We start from the raw sequence: 18,878 nt of genomic DNA, 5'->3' as shown, positions 1-18,878 counted from the left end.
TACATTCATTCATGGGAAGTGAAGCGGCGAACAGTCGACGCCAGTGTCCTCACTTCTCACATTCACACACCAATGGTGGCGAGCTCACACCGACCGACTCATTGGAGGCAATGTAGGGTTCAGTGTCTTTGCCCAAGGACACTTCGACATGTGGACAGGAGGAGCTGGGATTCGAACCGGCGCCAACCCAGGGATTATTGGACGACCTGCTCTACGTCCTGAGCCACAGCCGACCAACACAAAGCTATGGCTTTATATAAAAATCACACCCGTGTGAAGTGAGGGGCGCTCTTATCATCATACATACATCACCACATTCTGTGCTCAGCCAATCAAATCTTCTTCTTCATGACCGTTGGTTCTGGCATAGCAGGAGAACCAATTTAAACACTTGTTTGAGCCAAATCTGGGTTGACCGTGATTTGTGGGACTCGCTCTGGTGTCGTGTCTGTGTGCCTTTAACGTTCTTTTTTTTTCTTTTATATTTTTTGTCCCACGATTTTGTAACCCATTTTTCACCCCTGTGCCAATCATCCTGTGATGTGATCCTGGGCTCTACACACCCTCCGCCAACCTAGGGAGAGCAACGGACTTGAACTCATGCTTCCTTCATGCCTGAGTGTCCAAGTTGCTCCTTTACACCTGACAGGGGGGAGTTTCCCTGGTTGGACGTAGCGCGTGGAAGGAGCACGTTATTCCAACCAGTTCCTTTCCCCTCCATCAGGCGTCCCGGCTGGCCAGGGGGAGGCAGTTTAGAGACCAGGATTACTGCATGTTTTTTGTGAGGGTACCTACCCTAGGGGACACGGGGAGAACATGCAAACTCCACACAGAAAGGCCCTTTCGCCAACCCCGCCTTCGGGTATGGGCACTGATGACGCGGAGGAGGAAACACGCCGCCAGCACCCACAGCGCCCCGAGCGGGAATCGAACCCAGGACCTTCTAGCTGTGAGGCGACAGCACTACCAACTGTGCCACCGTGCCCCCACCTTTAACGTTCTTGAAGTAGTTAGACAGGTACGCTACTATGGAATCGCAGAGGATTTACTATCTTGTCCATATCGGGTCGCAACTCGAACCAGGCCGAGTCGGCTCAAGTGAACTTCGCAATGTTCGACGCGGCACCTCGCCTATATATACTTACTTTATCCCCTACTACTAGTAGGAGGGGGGCGTGACCATTTTACTCAAACGCAAAGGAGATTCCGCACTCGCGATAAGTACAGCACATGGGTGTCTTTGTAGTGTAGCATATCTTGTAGACCAGGCCCATTGCAAGTTGCTGTACTCTCCTCTACTGTTGACAGACAGACAGACAGACAGGTATACAGTAGGGATGTTGAAAAATGTTGAAAATCGACTCGATTATCGACTCATGCCTCCCGCGACTCAAAACGTATGAGTCGAAAAATCGTTTTTATTTGTATTATTATTTTTTCAGTCAGTCAGTGCCGCTCGTCGCATGCAAGTTGACTTTGAGCAGAGCGCTGTGGACCCCATCGTCCAAGGGTGTGTGCGTGGTGGTATCTTAGCAACGATGATCTGTCCCATTGGTCGTGTGCTCGTATCATGAGCCAATGGCTGCAGCTCTGAGCTTCCCAGACCCAGGTTTTCATCTCATCTACACATGCCGTAAAGTGAGCTGACAGCCACAGGTCTGCTCTGTTCTGAGCGGTGAGCGCTCTTCTCTTCTCGTGAAGAAAGCAGGACAGAGTTGTCATTTATACTGTATTTATTATCCGACCCGACATTAAAATACGGAACAACGTGGGTCCCGTATCAGTTCATTACGGGGCTCGTGACAGGCTGCAGACACTTGAGAGTTGGGAGTAGCGGCTAGCCGATAGCGCCGCTGCTCCTTCAGTTTCGTTGTTTACAAAATAAAGTTTATTTTTTATTATTGGGATTTGATCATTGATGCAAATTCTAAACATATGGATGCAGCTGCAGAAGTTGTGTTGCTTAAAGGAATGCATAGTTGCGTTCTCCTCAACTGCTGCGCAGCAACAACAAAAATATAAAAATAATGAAAAAAAAGGAAAAAAGTCGATTTTCGGCCTCGATTCGTCGATTGGCCAAATATGAGTCGTTTGGCATCCCTAGTATACAGAGAGACAGACAGACAGACAGACAGACAGACAGACAGGTACCTGCTGTGAGACAGGGTCGTGGTGCATTCGGTGGATGATGTCACTGCATTTCTCCGTGGCGCCGTCGCTGATGGGCAGGAGGCGGGACGCGTCGGCTTGGACACGCCTCCTCTTCCTGCCCGCGGGGATAGCCCCTCCCCCCGGGGGGGGCGTGTCCTGTCCCAGAGCGCCGGGGTCGGCGGGCACGCCCCCCGTCTTCCTCCGACAGGTGGCCATGTGCTTCCACAGGTCGTCTAATTAACATATTTATTTACATTATAAAATGAATACAGGTCATCTAATAATGATTAAATATAACGGTTAGTCCCAATACTTCTTCTGATTGGCTGGTTTCTGATTAGACCACGTGGTAAATGTCACGATAATCTACACCTTAACCCATTCTGACCGGGCACCCATTTTGGTGTCAGCATCATGTTGTGCTTTAGCTATTTAAAAATAGCAGATCTACAAGCTCATATCGCGCCACCGAGTGGCGCGATACGAGCTTGTAGGTCTGCTATTTTTTGAAAAATCGAAGAACGACTGACATTTCTAGAATCTGATCTCAGGTCAGAATGGGTTCATCAGACCCAGTGTGTGTCCATGTGGAAACCTCGTATGAATCTGATCTCAGGTCAGAATGGGTTAAATCAGTCAATCCCAGGTGCGTTACAGTGATCCACCATATCTGTAGAAGGGAAGTGCTTGATTTCCAGCGCTTATAAATACACAGGTGCCCCCTATCCCCTCGTCTCTCTGAACAGCTGTATAAAACAAGTGCCCCCTATCCCCTCGCCACGCTGAACAGCTGTATAAAACAAGTGCCCCCTATCCCCTCGTCTCTCTGAACAGCTGTATAAAACAAGTGCCCCCTATCCCCTCGCCACGCTGAACAGCTGTATAAAACAAGTGCCCCCCATCCCCTCGCCACGCTGAACAGCTGTATAAAACAAGTGCCCCCTATCCCCTCGCCACGCTGAACAGCTGTATAAAACAAGTGCCCCCCTATCCCCTCGTCTCTCTGAACAGCTGTATAAAACAAGTGCCCCCTATCCCCTCGTCACGCTGAACAGCTGTATAAAACAAGTGCCCCCTATCCCCTCGTCACTCTGAACAGCTGTATAAAACAAGTGCCCCCTATCCCCTCGTCTCTCTGAACAGCTGTATAAAACAAGTGCCCCCTATCCCCTCGTCACTCTGAACAGCTGTATAAAACAAGTGCCCCCTATCCCCTCGCCACGCTGAACAGCTGTATAAAACAAGTGCCCCCTATCCCCTCGTCACTCTGAACAGCTGTATAAAACAAGTGCCCCCTATCCCCTCGTCTCTCTGAACAGCTGTATAAAACAAGTGCCCCCTATCCCCTCGTCTCTCTGAACAGCTGTATAAAACAAGTGCCCCCTATCCCCTCGCCACGCTGAACAGCTGTATAAAACAAGTGCCCCCTATCCCCTCGTCTCTCTGAACAGCTGTATAAAACAAGTGCCCCCTATCCCCTCGCCACGCTGAACAGCTGTATAAAACAAGTGCCCCCTATCCCCTCGTCACTCTGAACAGCTGTATAAAACAAGTGCCCCCCATCCCCTCGTCTCTCTGAACAGCTGTATAAAACAAGTGCCCCCTATCCCCTCGTCTCTCTGAACAGCTGTATAAAACAAGTGCCCCCTATCCCCTCGTCTCTCTGAACAGCTGTATAAAACAAGTGCCCCCTATCCCCTCGTCTCTCTGAACAGCTGTATAAAACAAGTGCCCCCTGTCCCCTCGTCACTCTGAACAGCTGTATAAAACAAGTGCCCCCCATCCCCTCGTCTCTCTGAACAGCTGTATAAAACAAGTGCCCCCTATCCCCTCGTCTCTCTGAACAGCTGTATAAAACAAGTGCCCCCTATCCCCTCGTCACTCTGAACAGCTGTATAAAACAAGTGCCCCCTATCCCCTCGTCACTCTGAACAGCTGTATAAAACAAGTGCCCCCTATCCCCTCGCCACGCTGAACAGCTGTATAAAACAAGTGCCCCCCATCCCCTCGCCACGCTGAACAGCTGTATAAAACAAGTGCCCCCTATCCCCTCGTCACTCTGAACAGCTGTATAAAACAAGTGCCCCCTATCCCCTCGCCACGCTGAACAGCTGTATAAAACAAGTGCCCCCTATCCCCTCGTCACTCTGAACAGCTGTATAAAACAAGTGCCCCCTATCCCCTCGTCTCTCTGAACAGCTGTATAAAACAAGTGCCCCCTATCCCCTCGCCACGCTGAACAGCTGTATAAAACAAGTGCCCCCTATCCCCTCGTCACTCTGAACAGCTGTATAAAACAAGTGCCCCCCATCCCCTCGTCTCTCTGAACAGCTGTATAAAACAAGTGCCCCCTATCCCCTCGTCTCTCTGAACAGCTGTATAAAACAAGTGCCCCCTATCCCCTCGTCTCTCTGAACAGCTGTATAAAACAAGTGCCCCCTATCCCCTCGCCACTCTGAACAGCTGTATAAAACAAGTGCCCCCTATCCCCTCGTCTCTCTGAACAGCTGTATAAAACAAGTGCCCCCTATCCCCTCGTCTCTCTGAACAGCTGTATAAAACAAGTGCCCCCTATCCCCTCGTCTCTCTGAACAGCTGTATAAAACAAGTGCCCCCTATCCCCTCGCCACGCTGAACAGCTGTATAAAACAAGTGCCCCCTATCCCCTCGCCACGCTGAACAGCTGTATAAAACAAGTGCCCCCTATCCCCTCGTCTCTCTGAACAGCTGTATAAAACAAGTGCCCCCTATCCCCTCGTCTCTCTGAACAGCTGTATAAAACAAGTGCCCCCTATCCCCTCGTCTCTCTGAACAGCTGTATAAAACAAGTGCCCCCTATCCCCTCGCCACTCTGAACAGCTGTATAAAACAAGTGCCCCCCATCCCCTCGTCTCTCTGAACAGCTGTATAAAACAAGTGCCCCCCATCCCCTCGTCTCTCTGAACAGCTGTATAAAACAAGTGCCCCCTATCCCCTCGCCACGCTGAACAGCTGTATAAAACAAGTGCCCCCCATCCCCTCGTCTCTCTGAACAGCTGTATAAAACAAGTGCCCCCTATCCCCTCGCCACTCTGAACAGCTGTATAAAACAAGTGCCCCCCATCCCCTCGTCTCTCTGAACAGCTGTATAAAACAAGTGCCCCCTATCCCCTCGTCTCTCTGAACAGCTGTATAAAACAAGTGCCCCCTATCCCCTCGCCACTCTGAACAGCTGTATAAAACAAGTGCCCCCTATCCCCTCGTCTCTCTGAACAGCTGTATAAAACAAGTGCCCCCTATCCCCTCGTCTCTCTGAACAGCTGTATAAAACAAGTGCCCCCTATCCCCTCGTCTCTCTGAACAGCTGTATAAAACAAGTGCCCCCTATCCCCTCGTCTCTCTGAACAGCTGTATAAAACAAGTGCCCCCTATCCCCTCGTCTCTCTGAACAGCTGTATAAAACAAGTGCCCCCTATCCCCTCGTCTCTCTGAACAGCTGTATAAAACAAGTGCCCCCTATCCCCTCGCCACGCTGAACAGCTGTATAAAACAAGTGCCCCCTATCCCCTCGTCTCTCTGAACAGCTGTATAAAACAAGTGCCCCCTATCCCCTCGCCACGCTGAACAGCTGTATAAAACAAGTGCCCCCTATCCCCTCGTCTCTCTGAACAGCTGTATAAAACAAGTGCCCCCTATCCCCTCGCCACGCTGAACAGCTGTATAAAACAAGTGCCCCCTATCCCCTCGTCTCTCTGAACAGCTGTATAAAACAAGTGCCCCCTATCCCCTCGTCTCTCTGAACAGCTGTATAAAACAAGGGGGTGTAACTACTTTCTCTAATGAATAATTTTTGAATAGTTTCATGATTTTCATGTTGCCATGATTGTAACCGTTTAACCGTTTTCCACCGGGGACACACTGGTCCTGATGAACCCATTCTGACCTGAGATCAGATTCATACGAGGTTTCCACCGGACACACACTGGTCCTGATGAACCCATTCTGACCTGAGATCAGATTCTAGAAATGTCAATCGCTCTTCGATTTTTCAAAAATAGCAGACCTACAAGCTTGTATCGCGCCACTCGGTGGCGCGATATGAGCTTGTAGATCTGCTATTTTTCAATAGCTAAAGCATAACATTATGCTGACACCAAAATGGGTGCCCGGTCAGAATGGGTTAAAAAGAGCAATTAGAGGTGCGAGGATACCTCGTATTTTGAAATGGCTGAGGTGTGGTGAGTCACGACGCGCAGCGGAGTGACTAGAATGACTAATAATGATTAAATATAATAATGACATATTAAGGTTGTTAAACTTGTTACTGTAGAACTGTACCTTTAAGGAAGAAGCCCAGACACAGCGTACACGGCAGGAAGTCAGAGGCGTTCACTTCCTGTGACGGCTGACGACAGGTTACGATCTCCCCTTGACCCCGACGGATCACCTGACACACAGACAGGTAGACAGACAATGGATGAATTTGAGGAATTGTTGGCCAGGGAGGTTTAGGAGATGTGAGCACGGTGATGGACTATGAGCGCCGCCGCCATCAAAACCACCGTTTTGGTGAAGAGGTGACCGCCGAAAAGGTGGCCGGCAGATCAAAGGCATGCATGGCGTGTTTGCGTACCAACAGCTGAGACAGGAATTTACAGAATTCTGACACAACATTCTGCTGCATACAGCCAGGCACTCAAAAGAGATATTAACGTCCTGTAAGTAAGACTCAAAACTAGAATAAAACTAGTGTTGACTAATCATTACAAGTGGCTCTTATTTCGAAGAGGAAGTCAGATAGAGCAGGGGTTTTCAACTGAGTATGAACCTGGGGACCACCACCCTGACTGAGAATCAACCTGGGGACCACCACCCTGACTGAAAATCAACCTGGGGACCACCACCCTGACTGAGAATCAACCTGGGGACCACCACCCTGACTGAGAATCAACCTGGGGACCACCACCCTGACTGAGAATCAACCTGGGGACCACCACCCTGACTGAGAATCAACCTGGGGACCACCACCCTGACTGAGAATCAACCTGGGGACCACCACCCTGACTGAGAATCAACCTGGGGACCACCACCCTGACTGAGAATCAACCTGGAGACCACCACTTGCGATTGAATATGGGCACAGTTCCTTGTAATGGTGACTCAACCAGGCAATCCGGTACGGTTTCCCTTGAGATTCTAACTCACTTTTCTGTGGAAGTTCTTGACTTCCGACTTCCCAGTAACTGACAACATCGATGCGTCATAATTTGTCACTAGATCATTTACTCTTACTGCATTGTTTCTCTAACCCTAACCCAATACAATAAATTCAAATACAAGTTATCTTCACTTTCCTACATTACTAAATGCACGGTCAGGGACCACATGCAACACCTTCACGGACCACCAGTGGTCCACGGACCACCTGTTGAAAACCCATGAGATAGAGGAAGTCCGTTTCAGTTGTAAACAAGCTGCCATGAGTTTTTTAAACTGAAAGGGAATTGTACACACTTAAAGGACAACATTAGTTTTTTTCAACCAAGGTTCATGTTTTAGGTTGTTATTAGAAAAAGTAAAAGATGAGTGTTCTTTTTTTTTCATTTGCTGCTTTCTTTAGTTTTAGGGATTTTAGCTATGTTTGACAGGGGGGTGGGGGCATTCGAGCATGGGGCTAAATATGTATTTTTGTACAATTTTTTATAGCGATATTTTTTTATTTTATTTACTATAGTCCTACTAGACCCAAAGAAATTACATCTGGCCACAAAACATCACAGGATCTACTGAATGTGAAGGTAGCCTACTGGGGGGAAGCCACACTGTGTGTCATAGGCTCAATATGTCACTTTGACACATTCAGTAGATCCCGTGATCTTTTGTGGCCAGATGTAATTTATTTGGGTCTATTAGGACTATAGTAACTAATAAAAAAATAAATGTTACTTTCTCCTAATAACAACCTAAAACATTAACCTTTTTGAAAAAAAACTAAAGTTGTCCTTTAACCCATTCTGACCGGGCACCCATTTTGGTGTTGGCATCATGTCGTGCTTTAGCTATTGAAAAATAGCAGATCTACAAGCTCATATCGCGCCACCGAGTGGCGCGCTATGAGCTTGTAGGTCTGCTATTTTTGAAAAAAATCGAAGAACGACTGACATTTTTAGAATCTGATCTCAGGTCAGAATGGGTTAATCAGACCAGTGTGTGTCCGGCGGAAACCTCGTATGAATCTGATCTCAGGTCAGAATGGGTTAAACATGGAACCTGCAGCATTAGGTGAGTAATTCATAATATCTGTGTTGGAACGTTTCAGTGGTTGAGCTGCTAACAAACGTCCTCCTGCTGCCTAAAAGATACAACAGCTACAAATATGGTAAACCTTTTGTAGCTTTGCATCTTCGTATATATTTTGCATCTGCCCGTGTAACATTGTGGTAGAGTAAAGTAGAGACATCCGCACAGACAGACAGACAGACAGACATGTACCTGTCTCACCCACCTCTATATTGTGTCTATAATCCCCTCGACATCGCAGCTGTTCCAGTAACAACAGTCTCTGTTTGGAGCCTTTGGGAAAGGCCGCGGCTTTCTGCACCTCGGCTTCAGTTCTGTGCGCCACCAGCAGGTGGCGACCTATCTTCATCTGCGGCCGTCTGCAGAACACGCAGTAGTGGCTCTTGTCCCAGCGGCGGCGCTCTCCCCTCTGACACTTCTTCACTCGGACGCCCTCCGCCTCGTCGGAGGGTTGGGCCGACGCCGCCGTCGCCCCCCGGGGGCCTGGAGGCGTCTTCTTCTTAGCGCTGCGTCGTGACAAAAATGTGTGATTCATTATTTAACCCATTTAGGCCTGACAAAATGCAAAAGAAATTCTTCAAAATCCTGACAGTTATCTGAAATACAAGGACCCCAAAAATGATATGTAATTGGCCACCGACCCCATCTGAAAATATGTTGTTCCAGGGACCTCCCCATGAAGCAAAGATTTGAAAAAAAAAAACGTACGTTTGAAAGAATATATGTTTAAAGAATTGTGCCATTTTCACGATTTTTCAAAAATAGCAGAACTACAAGCTCGTAGAGCGGCACTCGGTGCCGCGCTATGAGCTTGTAGATCTGCTATTTTTCAATAGCTAAAGTATATAATGCTTAAAACACCAAAAGGGGTTCCCACCCAGAATGGGTTAACTAAGAGTTAAATTAACTTTGATTTTACAATATAAATGGGGGTCTCAGAGATAGAAATGCCATTAAATGGGGGTCCGTAGACTAATGCATGTCAAAACTGGGGGACCTTGAAATTATACGGCATACCTTTTCCTACCTGGGGGTCCGCACTCCGCAGGGCTAATTAGTGTCAATTTGGGGGTCCTTGACATGTAAAAGTTTGGGAACCACTGCTTTACAATAGAGGGCATTCTGAGCCCATCAGGTCTGCATAAGACTTAGGGTCCAGTCTAATGTCGTCCACACTCAGCCCTACTAATACACTCAGCCCTACTAATACACTCAGCCCTACTAATACACTCAGCCCTACTAATACACTCAGCCCTACTAATACACTCAGCCCTACTAATACACTCAGCCCTACTAATACACTCAGCCCTACTAATACACTCAGCCCTACTAATACACTCAGCCCTACTAATACACCCAGCCCTACTAATACACCCAGCCCTACTAATACACTCAGCCCTACTAATACACTCAGCCCTACTAATACACTCAGCCCTACTAATACACTCAGCCCTACTAATACACTCAGCCCTACTAATACACTCAGCCCTACTAATACACTCAGCCCTACTAATACACTCAGCCCTACTAATACACTCAGCCCTACTAATACACCCAGCCCTACTAATACACTCAGCCCTACTAATACACCCAGCCCTACTAATACACTCAGCCCTACTAATACACTCAGCCCTACTAATACACTCAGCCCTACTAATACACTCAGCCCTACTAATACACCCAGCCCTACTAATACACCCAGCCCTACTAATACACTCAGCCCTACTAATACACTCAGCCCTACTAATACACTCAGCCCTACTAATACACTCAGCCCTACTAATACACTCAGCCCTACTAATACACTCAGCCCTACTAATACACCCAGCCCTACTAATACACTCAGCCCTACTAATACACTCAGCCCTACTAATACACTCAGCCCTACTAATACACTCAGCCCTACTAATACACTCAGCCCTACTAATACACCCAGCCCTACTAATACACTCAGCCCTACTAATACACTCAGCCCTACTAATACACTCAGCCCTACTAATACACCCAGCCCTACTAATACACCCAGCCCTACTAATACACTCAGCCCTACTAATACACTCAGCCCTACTAATACACTCAGCCCTACTAATACACTCAGCCCTACTAATACACTCAGCCCTACTAATACACTCAGCCCTACTAATACACTCAGCCCTACTAATACACTCAGCCCTACTAATACACTCAGCCCTACTAATACACTCAGCCCTACTAATACACTCAGCCCTACTAATACACTCAGCCCTACTAATACACTCAGCCCTACTAATACACCCAGCCCTACTAATACACTCAGCCCTACTAATACACCCAGCCCTACTAATACACTCAGCCCTACTAATACACTCAGCCCTACTAATACACTCAGCCCTACTAATACACCCAGCCCTACTAATACACTCAGCCCTACTAATACACTCAGCCCTACTAATACACTCAGCCCTACTAATACACTCAGCCCTACTAATACACCCAGCCCTACTAATACACTCAGCCCTACTAATACACCCAGCCCTACTAATACACTCAGCCCTACTAATACACTCAGCCCTACTAATGTCGACAAACGTGGGTTTGTATACATCTTTTCAGCGTTTATCCTAAACCAGCTGAAAAAAATGTTGTGATAACGACGTGATTTCACATCACGTAGGCCAGTCATAGTTATTACATAATAAACACCTGATCGCAATTTTTGCATAATCGTCAATCGTTTCCATGTGGAAAAATGTCCACACATTTAAAAAAATAGCAAGAATAGTTGCTCTATTTACTATTAATATTAGATTAGAACTATTTCCGCTATTTTGTAAATTATTACGTTATTTTCATATCTGCCCTGTGCAATTTGTGATGATAATGCCTTAAACTTAAAGGTGATATAGACAAGGTTTCAGCCAAAAATTTAAATATATATAAATGTACTCTTTTGGCCTTTCCCCCCTGTATCTTTCCCTATATTATGATGCTGAGGTGTTCTCCTGCAACAGCATACTCCCCCTTTCCCCCCCTGTGGCTGCACTGTTTATATCCACTACAGTTTACTACTCGGGACGTCGGAGGGGATTTAAACTTTTAGCCAATTGCAGCGCGAGGCAGTGACTGTGTGTTCAACCCAGCACTGCAGTATTATAATGATGCGATGCGATTTGCGATTTCAATTGCAATGTATAATATCCCCATATCTTAGTTTCACTAACATTGTTCATGTGAAATAGTATGTTTATGATTTCATATGTAAGCCTATTGGAATTATGAGAATCGCTATGTATAGTGCATGGTTGGGTGGTGTGAAACTGAACAACACCAGCAGCAATAAGCACCCCACAGAACTCAGAGGATCCTTAGTCACAGAACAACTCAGACCCCAATAAAATCTCCTGTTTAGGCCTACATCAATATCGTTCTCGTTCATGTGGGTTGTATGTGCTTATTTGTTGAAATGGTGGAAGTGGAAGTGAGTAATAGTATTTCACCCGCACCGCCGCGGCGACTGCCTGCCTGCCTGCCGGCCGGCTTGAAGCATGCATTCAACCCGTGCTCGCCAACGGTGACAGGCCGTCGCGGATCATCATAGTGATTTTTCTTCATTGCAATGAATAACCGTGGACAGAGTAGTTCACATGAATGAACGATGCTGTAGTGGCATGGGGCATTTGAGGGGCAATATGTTTTATATGCACGATTACAAATAAAAGAGAATTGAATTGAGAGCCAGTGAGTCTCCTTTACTTCCTACTTCCTCATTTGCGGGACTCGGTGTGATATTGCGAATATGCTACAGTTACCCTTAAAAAAACATGTCAACTCAACAGTCATTGTTGTAACTATGATATCGATAGAAATTCATAATTTTGTAATGTCATATTTAGTCATACGAAGCAAAAACCATAGCGTCCCTCCCAGCAGCAACAACAATCCCATAGCGTGAAGTTACCTGGCTCAGCCAATAGAATGAGGGGGGAGGGGGGTGGAGCTAGATATGCATTTGTTTGGAAACACTCACTCATTCTGTGTACAAACACTGGAAACTTGTCTATATCACCTTTAAAGGCAAACAGAACGTTCCAACGTTCAATGTTAATAGTCAACTTGAATTTGTAAATGGTGACAGCCCTACACAGGCTGCGGCAGAGTAGAGCGCCCTCTACGGCAAACCACCGTAAACACACGGTGACGGCGGCGTGAACTTACTTCTTCTGTTTCTTTTTACTCCTCCTCCGTTTCTTCTTCTTCTCTTCTTTTTTCTCCTTCTTCATCTTCTTCTTCTTCTCCTCTCGCCCCGCCACCTCCACCTCCACCTCCGCAACAACGCCGTCGCCCGTGGCGACCGTCCCGCCGCCCGCGGGGACGACCGCCGCCTGGTGGAAAGTACCGACAGTACATTTACTCAAGTACTGTACTTAAAGGACAACTTTAGTTTTTTTCAACCAAGGTTCATGTTTTAGGTTGTCATTAGAGAAAGTAAAAGATTAGTGTTATTTTTTTTTTCCATTTGCTGCTTTCTTTAGTTTTAGGGATTTTAGCTCTTTCTGACAGGGGGGCGGGGGCATTCGAGCATGGGGCTAAATATGTATTTTTTTACACAATTTTATGGTGATTTATTTTTGTATTGTTTACTATAGTCCTAATAAACCCCAGGAAATGACATCTGGCTACAGAAGATCACAGGATCTACTGAATGTGAAGGTAGCCTACTGGGGGAAGGCTTATACTGTGTGTATAGGCTCAATATGTCAGTTTGTCACATTCAATAGATCCTGTGATCTTTTGTGGCCAGATGTAATTTCTTGGGGTCTAGTAGGACTATAGTAAATAATAAAATAATAAATCGCCATAATATTTTGTAAAAAAATACATATTTAGCCCCATGCTCGAATGCCCCCGCCCCCCTGTCAAAAACTGCTAAAATCCCCAAAACGAAAGAAAGCAGCAAATGAAAAAGAATGACCACTCATCTTTTACTTTCTCTAATAACAACCTAAAACATGAACCTTGGTTGAAAGAAAATAAAGTTGTCCTTTAAGTACAACGTTGAGGTATTTGTATTTTACTGGAGTATTTCCAATTTCCGATACCTTTACTTCTACTCCACTACATCTCAGAGACAAATGTTGTACTTTTACTCCACTCTACAGATTTTGATTATTATTAATACATTAAACACATCAGCCCTATATACATTTTGGCCAATTGAAAATAGCCGATCTACGAGCTTGTAGATCTGCTATTTTCAAAAGATTTAAAAACTTGTGATATTGGTATTTCTACATTGTGGTATGGATACTTTTACTTAAGTAAAACAATTGAGTACTTTTTCCATCACTGCCTGTTTGTTGTCCACGACGGCCTCCGTCTGGTTGTCCTCGGCGACCGCAGCCTGGCTGTTGTTGTCCATGGCGACCGTGGGCTGGTTGTCCGTAGCGACCGTGGGCTGGTGGTCCATGGCGACTGTAGCCTGGTTGCCCATGGCAACAGAGCTGTAGTCGTCCATCTATCAGACACAATGATGAGAGGATTAGTTTGTGCCGCACGAATCTCGCTCAAATCTCGATTTCCCTCCATAAGAATTGAGATCAATTCTCATATCAATTCTCATATTTTCCATGAAAATATGTATTGTCTCTAGTCTGTAGTTGCTGAGCATTACTACATTCAAAATGTGGCACCTGGCTGTAGCCAACTAAATACTAGCCTAGGTTTTCAGTGAGGGGCACTCTTGTCATCTTACATCATCATTGTCAATGTCAAGCTAGCAAGGAAAACCAAAATACACGACTGGCATATCCTACACAGCACTACAGTGGAAATAGAGCCTCCGAACAGACTCAAGTCCCGCCACCCTTACAACAAGGCGGCACAAGAGATGTTACGTTCCATCCCGGAGGACTTGTCCACCAGTGCATGGCTGGCAGCATCTTGGAAGCAGGAGTGGGAGTCTGCTGGGCCCTCCTGTATGCACCACTACATCTGTGACCTGGCTGAAGGCGTTGAGGGAGAGGACCTGCCACGCCGGCAGTGGACCCTATACTGAACCGCCTGTGCACTGGAGTCGGCTGCTTCAAATCAGCAATGAAGAGGTGGGGCTTGGCAGACAGTGCAGCATGCGAGTGTGGCGAGCCTGAGCAGTCTGGCGAGCACATCGTTAACACCTGCCCCCTGTACAGACCTCCTTCGGAGGCCGGCCTCTTCCACGTGGGACCAGAGATAAGGGCGTGGCTACTCCATACTGAGTTGGACATTTGTGGACACACATCAAAATCTGTGTGGAGTTTGCATGTTCTCCCCGTGTCCCCTAGGGTAGGTACCCTCACAAAAAACATGCAGTAATCCTGGTCACTATTCACTAAACTGCCTCCCCCTGGCCAGGCGGGGTGCCTGATGGAGGGGAAAGGAGCTGGTTGGGATAACGTGTTCCTTCCACGCGCTACGTCCAACCAAGGAAACTCCCCCCTGTCAGGTGTAAAGGAGCAACTTGGACACTCAGGCATGAAGGAAGCATGAGTTCAAGTCCGTTGCTCTCCCCTTGTCCCCCATATATGGGGACTAGGTTGGTCTCCCCTTGTCCCCCATATATGGGGACTAGGTTGGTCTCCCCTTGTCCCCCATATATGGGGACTAGGTTGGTCTCCCCTTGTCCCCCATATATGGGGACTAGGTTGGTCTCCCCTTGTCCCCCATATATGGGGACTAGGTTGGCGGAGGGTGTGTAGAGCCCAGGATCACATTAGATGATTGACACAGGGGTGAAAAATGGGTTACAAATTCGTGGGATAAAAAATATATTAAAAAAAAAGGGGAAAAAAAGCTGGATATAGGAGGGGCGCTAGCAAAACTTGGCTTGTGATTAATAGTTGTCAGTGGGGTAGGGAGCGCTGTGCTGTGTTCATTTGGACCGCACACAAGTGATTATGCCTAAACCTAACCCTTACTCCAAACCTAACCTCACAAAAACTAATATAAACTACTATATTGTCCAAAAAAAGTAGTCATAAAAAGTAATGCAAAATACTGTACGCTGTGGTTGAAAAAATAGTGGTAGCAGCGGGATTTGAAATCGCGAGGCATGAATTGCAAGTCGAGGGAGTAGTCCCCTAGACGAGCGAGGCTGCTGTCAGAGTTGGGATTTGTGTTTGTATTAGAAGGTGGAGCTGTGCTGGGTAAAACGAGCGCACCCTAGAAAATGGTCTCCTATGAATACAATATTCACATACTGTACATAGCAACAAGAACCCGACAAGGAGTTCCCGTCCTGAAGGGGTAAAACACCAAAAAGGGTTCCCGCCCAGAATGGGTTAACCCATTCTGAACGGGCACCCATTTTGGTGTCGGCATCATGTCGTGCTTTAGCTATTTAAAAATAGCAGATCTACAAGCTCATATCGCGCCACCGAGTGGCGCGATATGAGCTTGTAGGTCTGCTATTTTTTGAAAAATCGAAGAACGACTGACATTTTTAGAATCTGATCTCAGGTCAGAATGGGTTTAATCAGACCAGTGTGTGTCCAGTGGAAACCTCGTATGAATCTGATCTCAGGTCAGAATGGGTTAAGCAGTGACAGCAGTGAAGGGGGGCTCTAGGGGCTTTTGTCAACACACGTCTCATATTTGCCATTGGCAATGAAAGGTGAAATTAGGTCATGTGTCCGTCAAATATGACGTACACTTGTGTCAACAGCAACATTAAATGCCGTTGACAATGAAGGGAGAATGTACGTCATTTGTAGACGAGCAAATCGGCTAAACCAATCACATACATTCAGTTGTTCATGAGAAAATGTATCACACAGATGTGATTTTTAAATATCAAAACTGAGAGAGAGAGAGAGAGAGAGAGAGAGAGAGAGAGAGAGAGAAAGAGATAGAAGGGGCTAGCGCCTACTAGCGCCTATGAGGTAAATTAGCCTATGACGTAAAATAAATTAAAACATCAAAACATTAAACGCCATTGACGTTGAAGGGAAAATCTACGTCATGTGAACGAGCAAATCAGCCAACCAATCACATGTTGGTGGGAGCACTTGGCCAATAAGGGACCATCTTATGTGTCTTATGTAGCAATGTCAAATGTCCGCTAACATAAATTGATGTACGATGACAAGAGCGCCCCTCATTTCAATCACACAGGTGTGATTTGTTCATTTAAAAGGATGTGTCGCAAATCTTTGAATGTAGGCTACTGTATATTCTTTCAGACACAAACGTTTTTAACTCAAATCTTTGCTTATGGCTGGGGGGGTCCCTGGAACAACATATTTCCAGATGGGGGTCGGTGACCAATTTTCTATAATTTATTTCTCAAATATGAACACTACTATATACTTGAGAAAGACCTATAGCCTTAGCCTACTGGTCCAAACGTTGTATGTTCTGTGTTTGTGAATAAAAGTATAGCCTGGAGCATGTTACATTACACATGCTATTTTCACATGTGTAACAGAGTCAAACTAAATGTAATGCTTCTTCAAGTCCTACATTCCTGTCAGGGATAATGTAACCAAATGATGAATTGAACAATGTGGACCCTGTTGTAAACAAGTGTAATGCTTAATTGGGTCGTCCACTCACAGTTAACAGTCTTTGTATTGAGTTTGTGCTTAAAATGTACTGTAAATTCTACAAACTGTTAATAAATATTTCAATCAATCAATCAATCAAACCCTTACAGGTCTGTAACTCTGAGAGTGTACTGTACACATGGAACCAAATGGACCATTACAGGTCTAACTCTGAGATTGTACACATGGAACCAAATGGACCCACTATTATTTGTGGAGGGTGGATGGAAAAAAAATTGATCATTTGATTGAAATCGATCATATTTCTAAATAATCATGTTACATAACATACTATAGAGGCTAGCTTAGCCACAGACTAACCAGGCTTTCCACCTCGGAGGAAAAGCCACAGACAGTGCTAATAAGTAATAACAACTCTAATAGATCTACAAATCCAGTGCCAACGAATGTAACCAAACCAGACCTTAAGAGGTCTGTAACTCTGAGTGTGTACACACAATACACATGAACCTTACAGGTGTGTAACAATACTAACGGGTCCGCTTGCAGGTTACATTCCTATAACTCTGATAATGTGCCAAATGTAACCAAATGGACCCTTATAGGGTACTGTCTCCAACAGCTAGAGATTAGATCTGTAAGACCACACACAGACAGACAGCACAGATGCTAAACTGCTAGCCGACAGGCTAACTCACATTCAGATGTTCTTTTTCCTCTTGTTTTTGTAGGTGACTTCTCTCTGTCTGGGGTGTTACGGGCAAACGGGTGACCCGTGGACAGCTGCTTCCACCCTCGCACTGGGGTTTATTAGTTTAATGGTTTTATTAATGCAAACAAATGTTTTGTTTTGATTTTATTTTATGATTTATTTTTTGTTTTTTTTGATGGGGGAAAAAACGATGGTAGCCCATCCTCCTCCTCTTCTTCTTCTCTGGTTGATGGGCAGCGCCGCCTAGCTGGCGCCCTCTGTCGACCCGGAGGTCAATGCTACTGTAATGTCGTCATTATTTTTTAATATAATAGCATTTATTATACCGTGTTGGGAAAAGTACTGACATGTTTTACTTTAAGTAAAAGTATCAATACTGACTTGCCTTGCAGAAATATTCTGTTGTAAGTAAAAGTCCTGAATTCAAAATGCACTCGAGTATTAAAAAGTGTAAAAAGTATTAGCATTAAAATGTACTTTAACAGACAGACAGACAGACAGACGGACAGACAGGCAGGCAGGCAGACAGGCAGGCAGGCAGGCAGGCAGGCAGGCAGGCAGACAGGCAGGCAGACCAAACATACCACCAGGTGTAATGTATAATCTCTGATTGGGATGTTAATCCTAAAATACATTTAGTATTGCAGTGCTGACTTGACTCCTGAATGAAATACTCATATAGGGAAAAGACTCATATAGGTGTCCCTGGGGGGTCCCTGGTACATACAATGATGCATGTTATGTGAGTCATGTTTGAGAACCTGACAGCTATAGAATGGTTGTCTGTATAGGATAGCATCAATGCATGAAATGTATGAACAATTCTTTTAAATAGATATCAGTTTAGAGGGGGTTCCAAATGGAGCCTTATATGGGTGTGTATCTCTTGAGAGTGTAACCTCGGATGGATCTGTAAGGGTCCATTTGGCTGGGGGCCCCCTGGAAGGCTGGAACCCCTGTTTGACAATGCTTTGTGTTGTCATTGAAGTGTGAAATGTTCTTGTGCAATAAATTCTCTAACTGACGAATGTCTCAATGCCTTAAAGATAAGGTCTCATCATCTTATCTATATCTTAAAGATAAAGATTTGGTTAGGCCTACGTTCTTTCAGATTCAGAACCCTATAGCTGAAAATGAACCGGTTCAGATTCAGAACCTTAGACGCTGGTTCAGAACTGGAAACAAAGGTTACTTTTTCTTGGAAGTGGACATGATGT

The 18,878-nt window shown here is 45.7% G+C and overlaps 1 protein-coding gene across 1 annotated transcript in view; it reads right to left on the bottom strand.

Moving 5' to 3' along the window:
• LOC310875635 (uncharacterized protein) overlaps nt 1-17,859 on the bottom strand; it is a gene marked incomplete at its 3' end in the record, with an annotated part of 32,565 nt that extends 14,706 nt beyond the window's left edge. The window contains exons 1-6 of the mRNA XM_083788923.1: nt 17,648-17,859; nt 13,745-13,924; nt 12,625-12,791; nt 8,636-8,936; nt 6,469-6,577; nt 2,152-2,384 (exon numbers count right to left, since the gene is read on the bottom strand). Of these exons, the coding sequence (XP_083645049.1) occupies nt 2,152-2,384; nt 6,469-6,577; nt 8,636-8,936; nt 12,625-12,791; nt 13,745-13,924 (990 nt within the window). The 5' untranslated portion in view covers nt 17,648-17,859. The remainder of the gene's footprint in view (nt 1-2,151; nt 2,385-6,468; nt 6,578-8,635; nt 8,937-12,624; nt 12,792-13,744; nt 13,925-17,647) is intronic.
• Nucleotides 17,860-18,878: the final 1,019 nt, after the last annotated feature.

Source organism: Protomyctophum parallelum, assembly GCF_964188405.1.
Source record: "Protomyctophum parallelum genome assembly, chromosome: 18".
NCBI lineage: Eukaryota > Metazoa > Chordata > Actinopteri > Myctophiformes > Myctophidae > Protomyctophum > Protomyctophum parallelum.
This window is presented reverse-complemented; position numbering and strand designations above follow the sequence as displayed.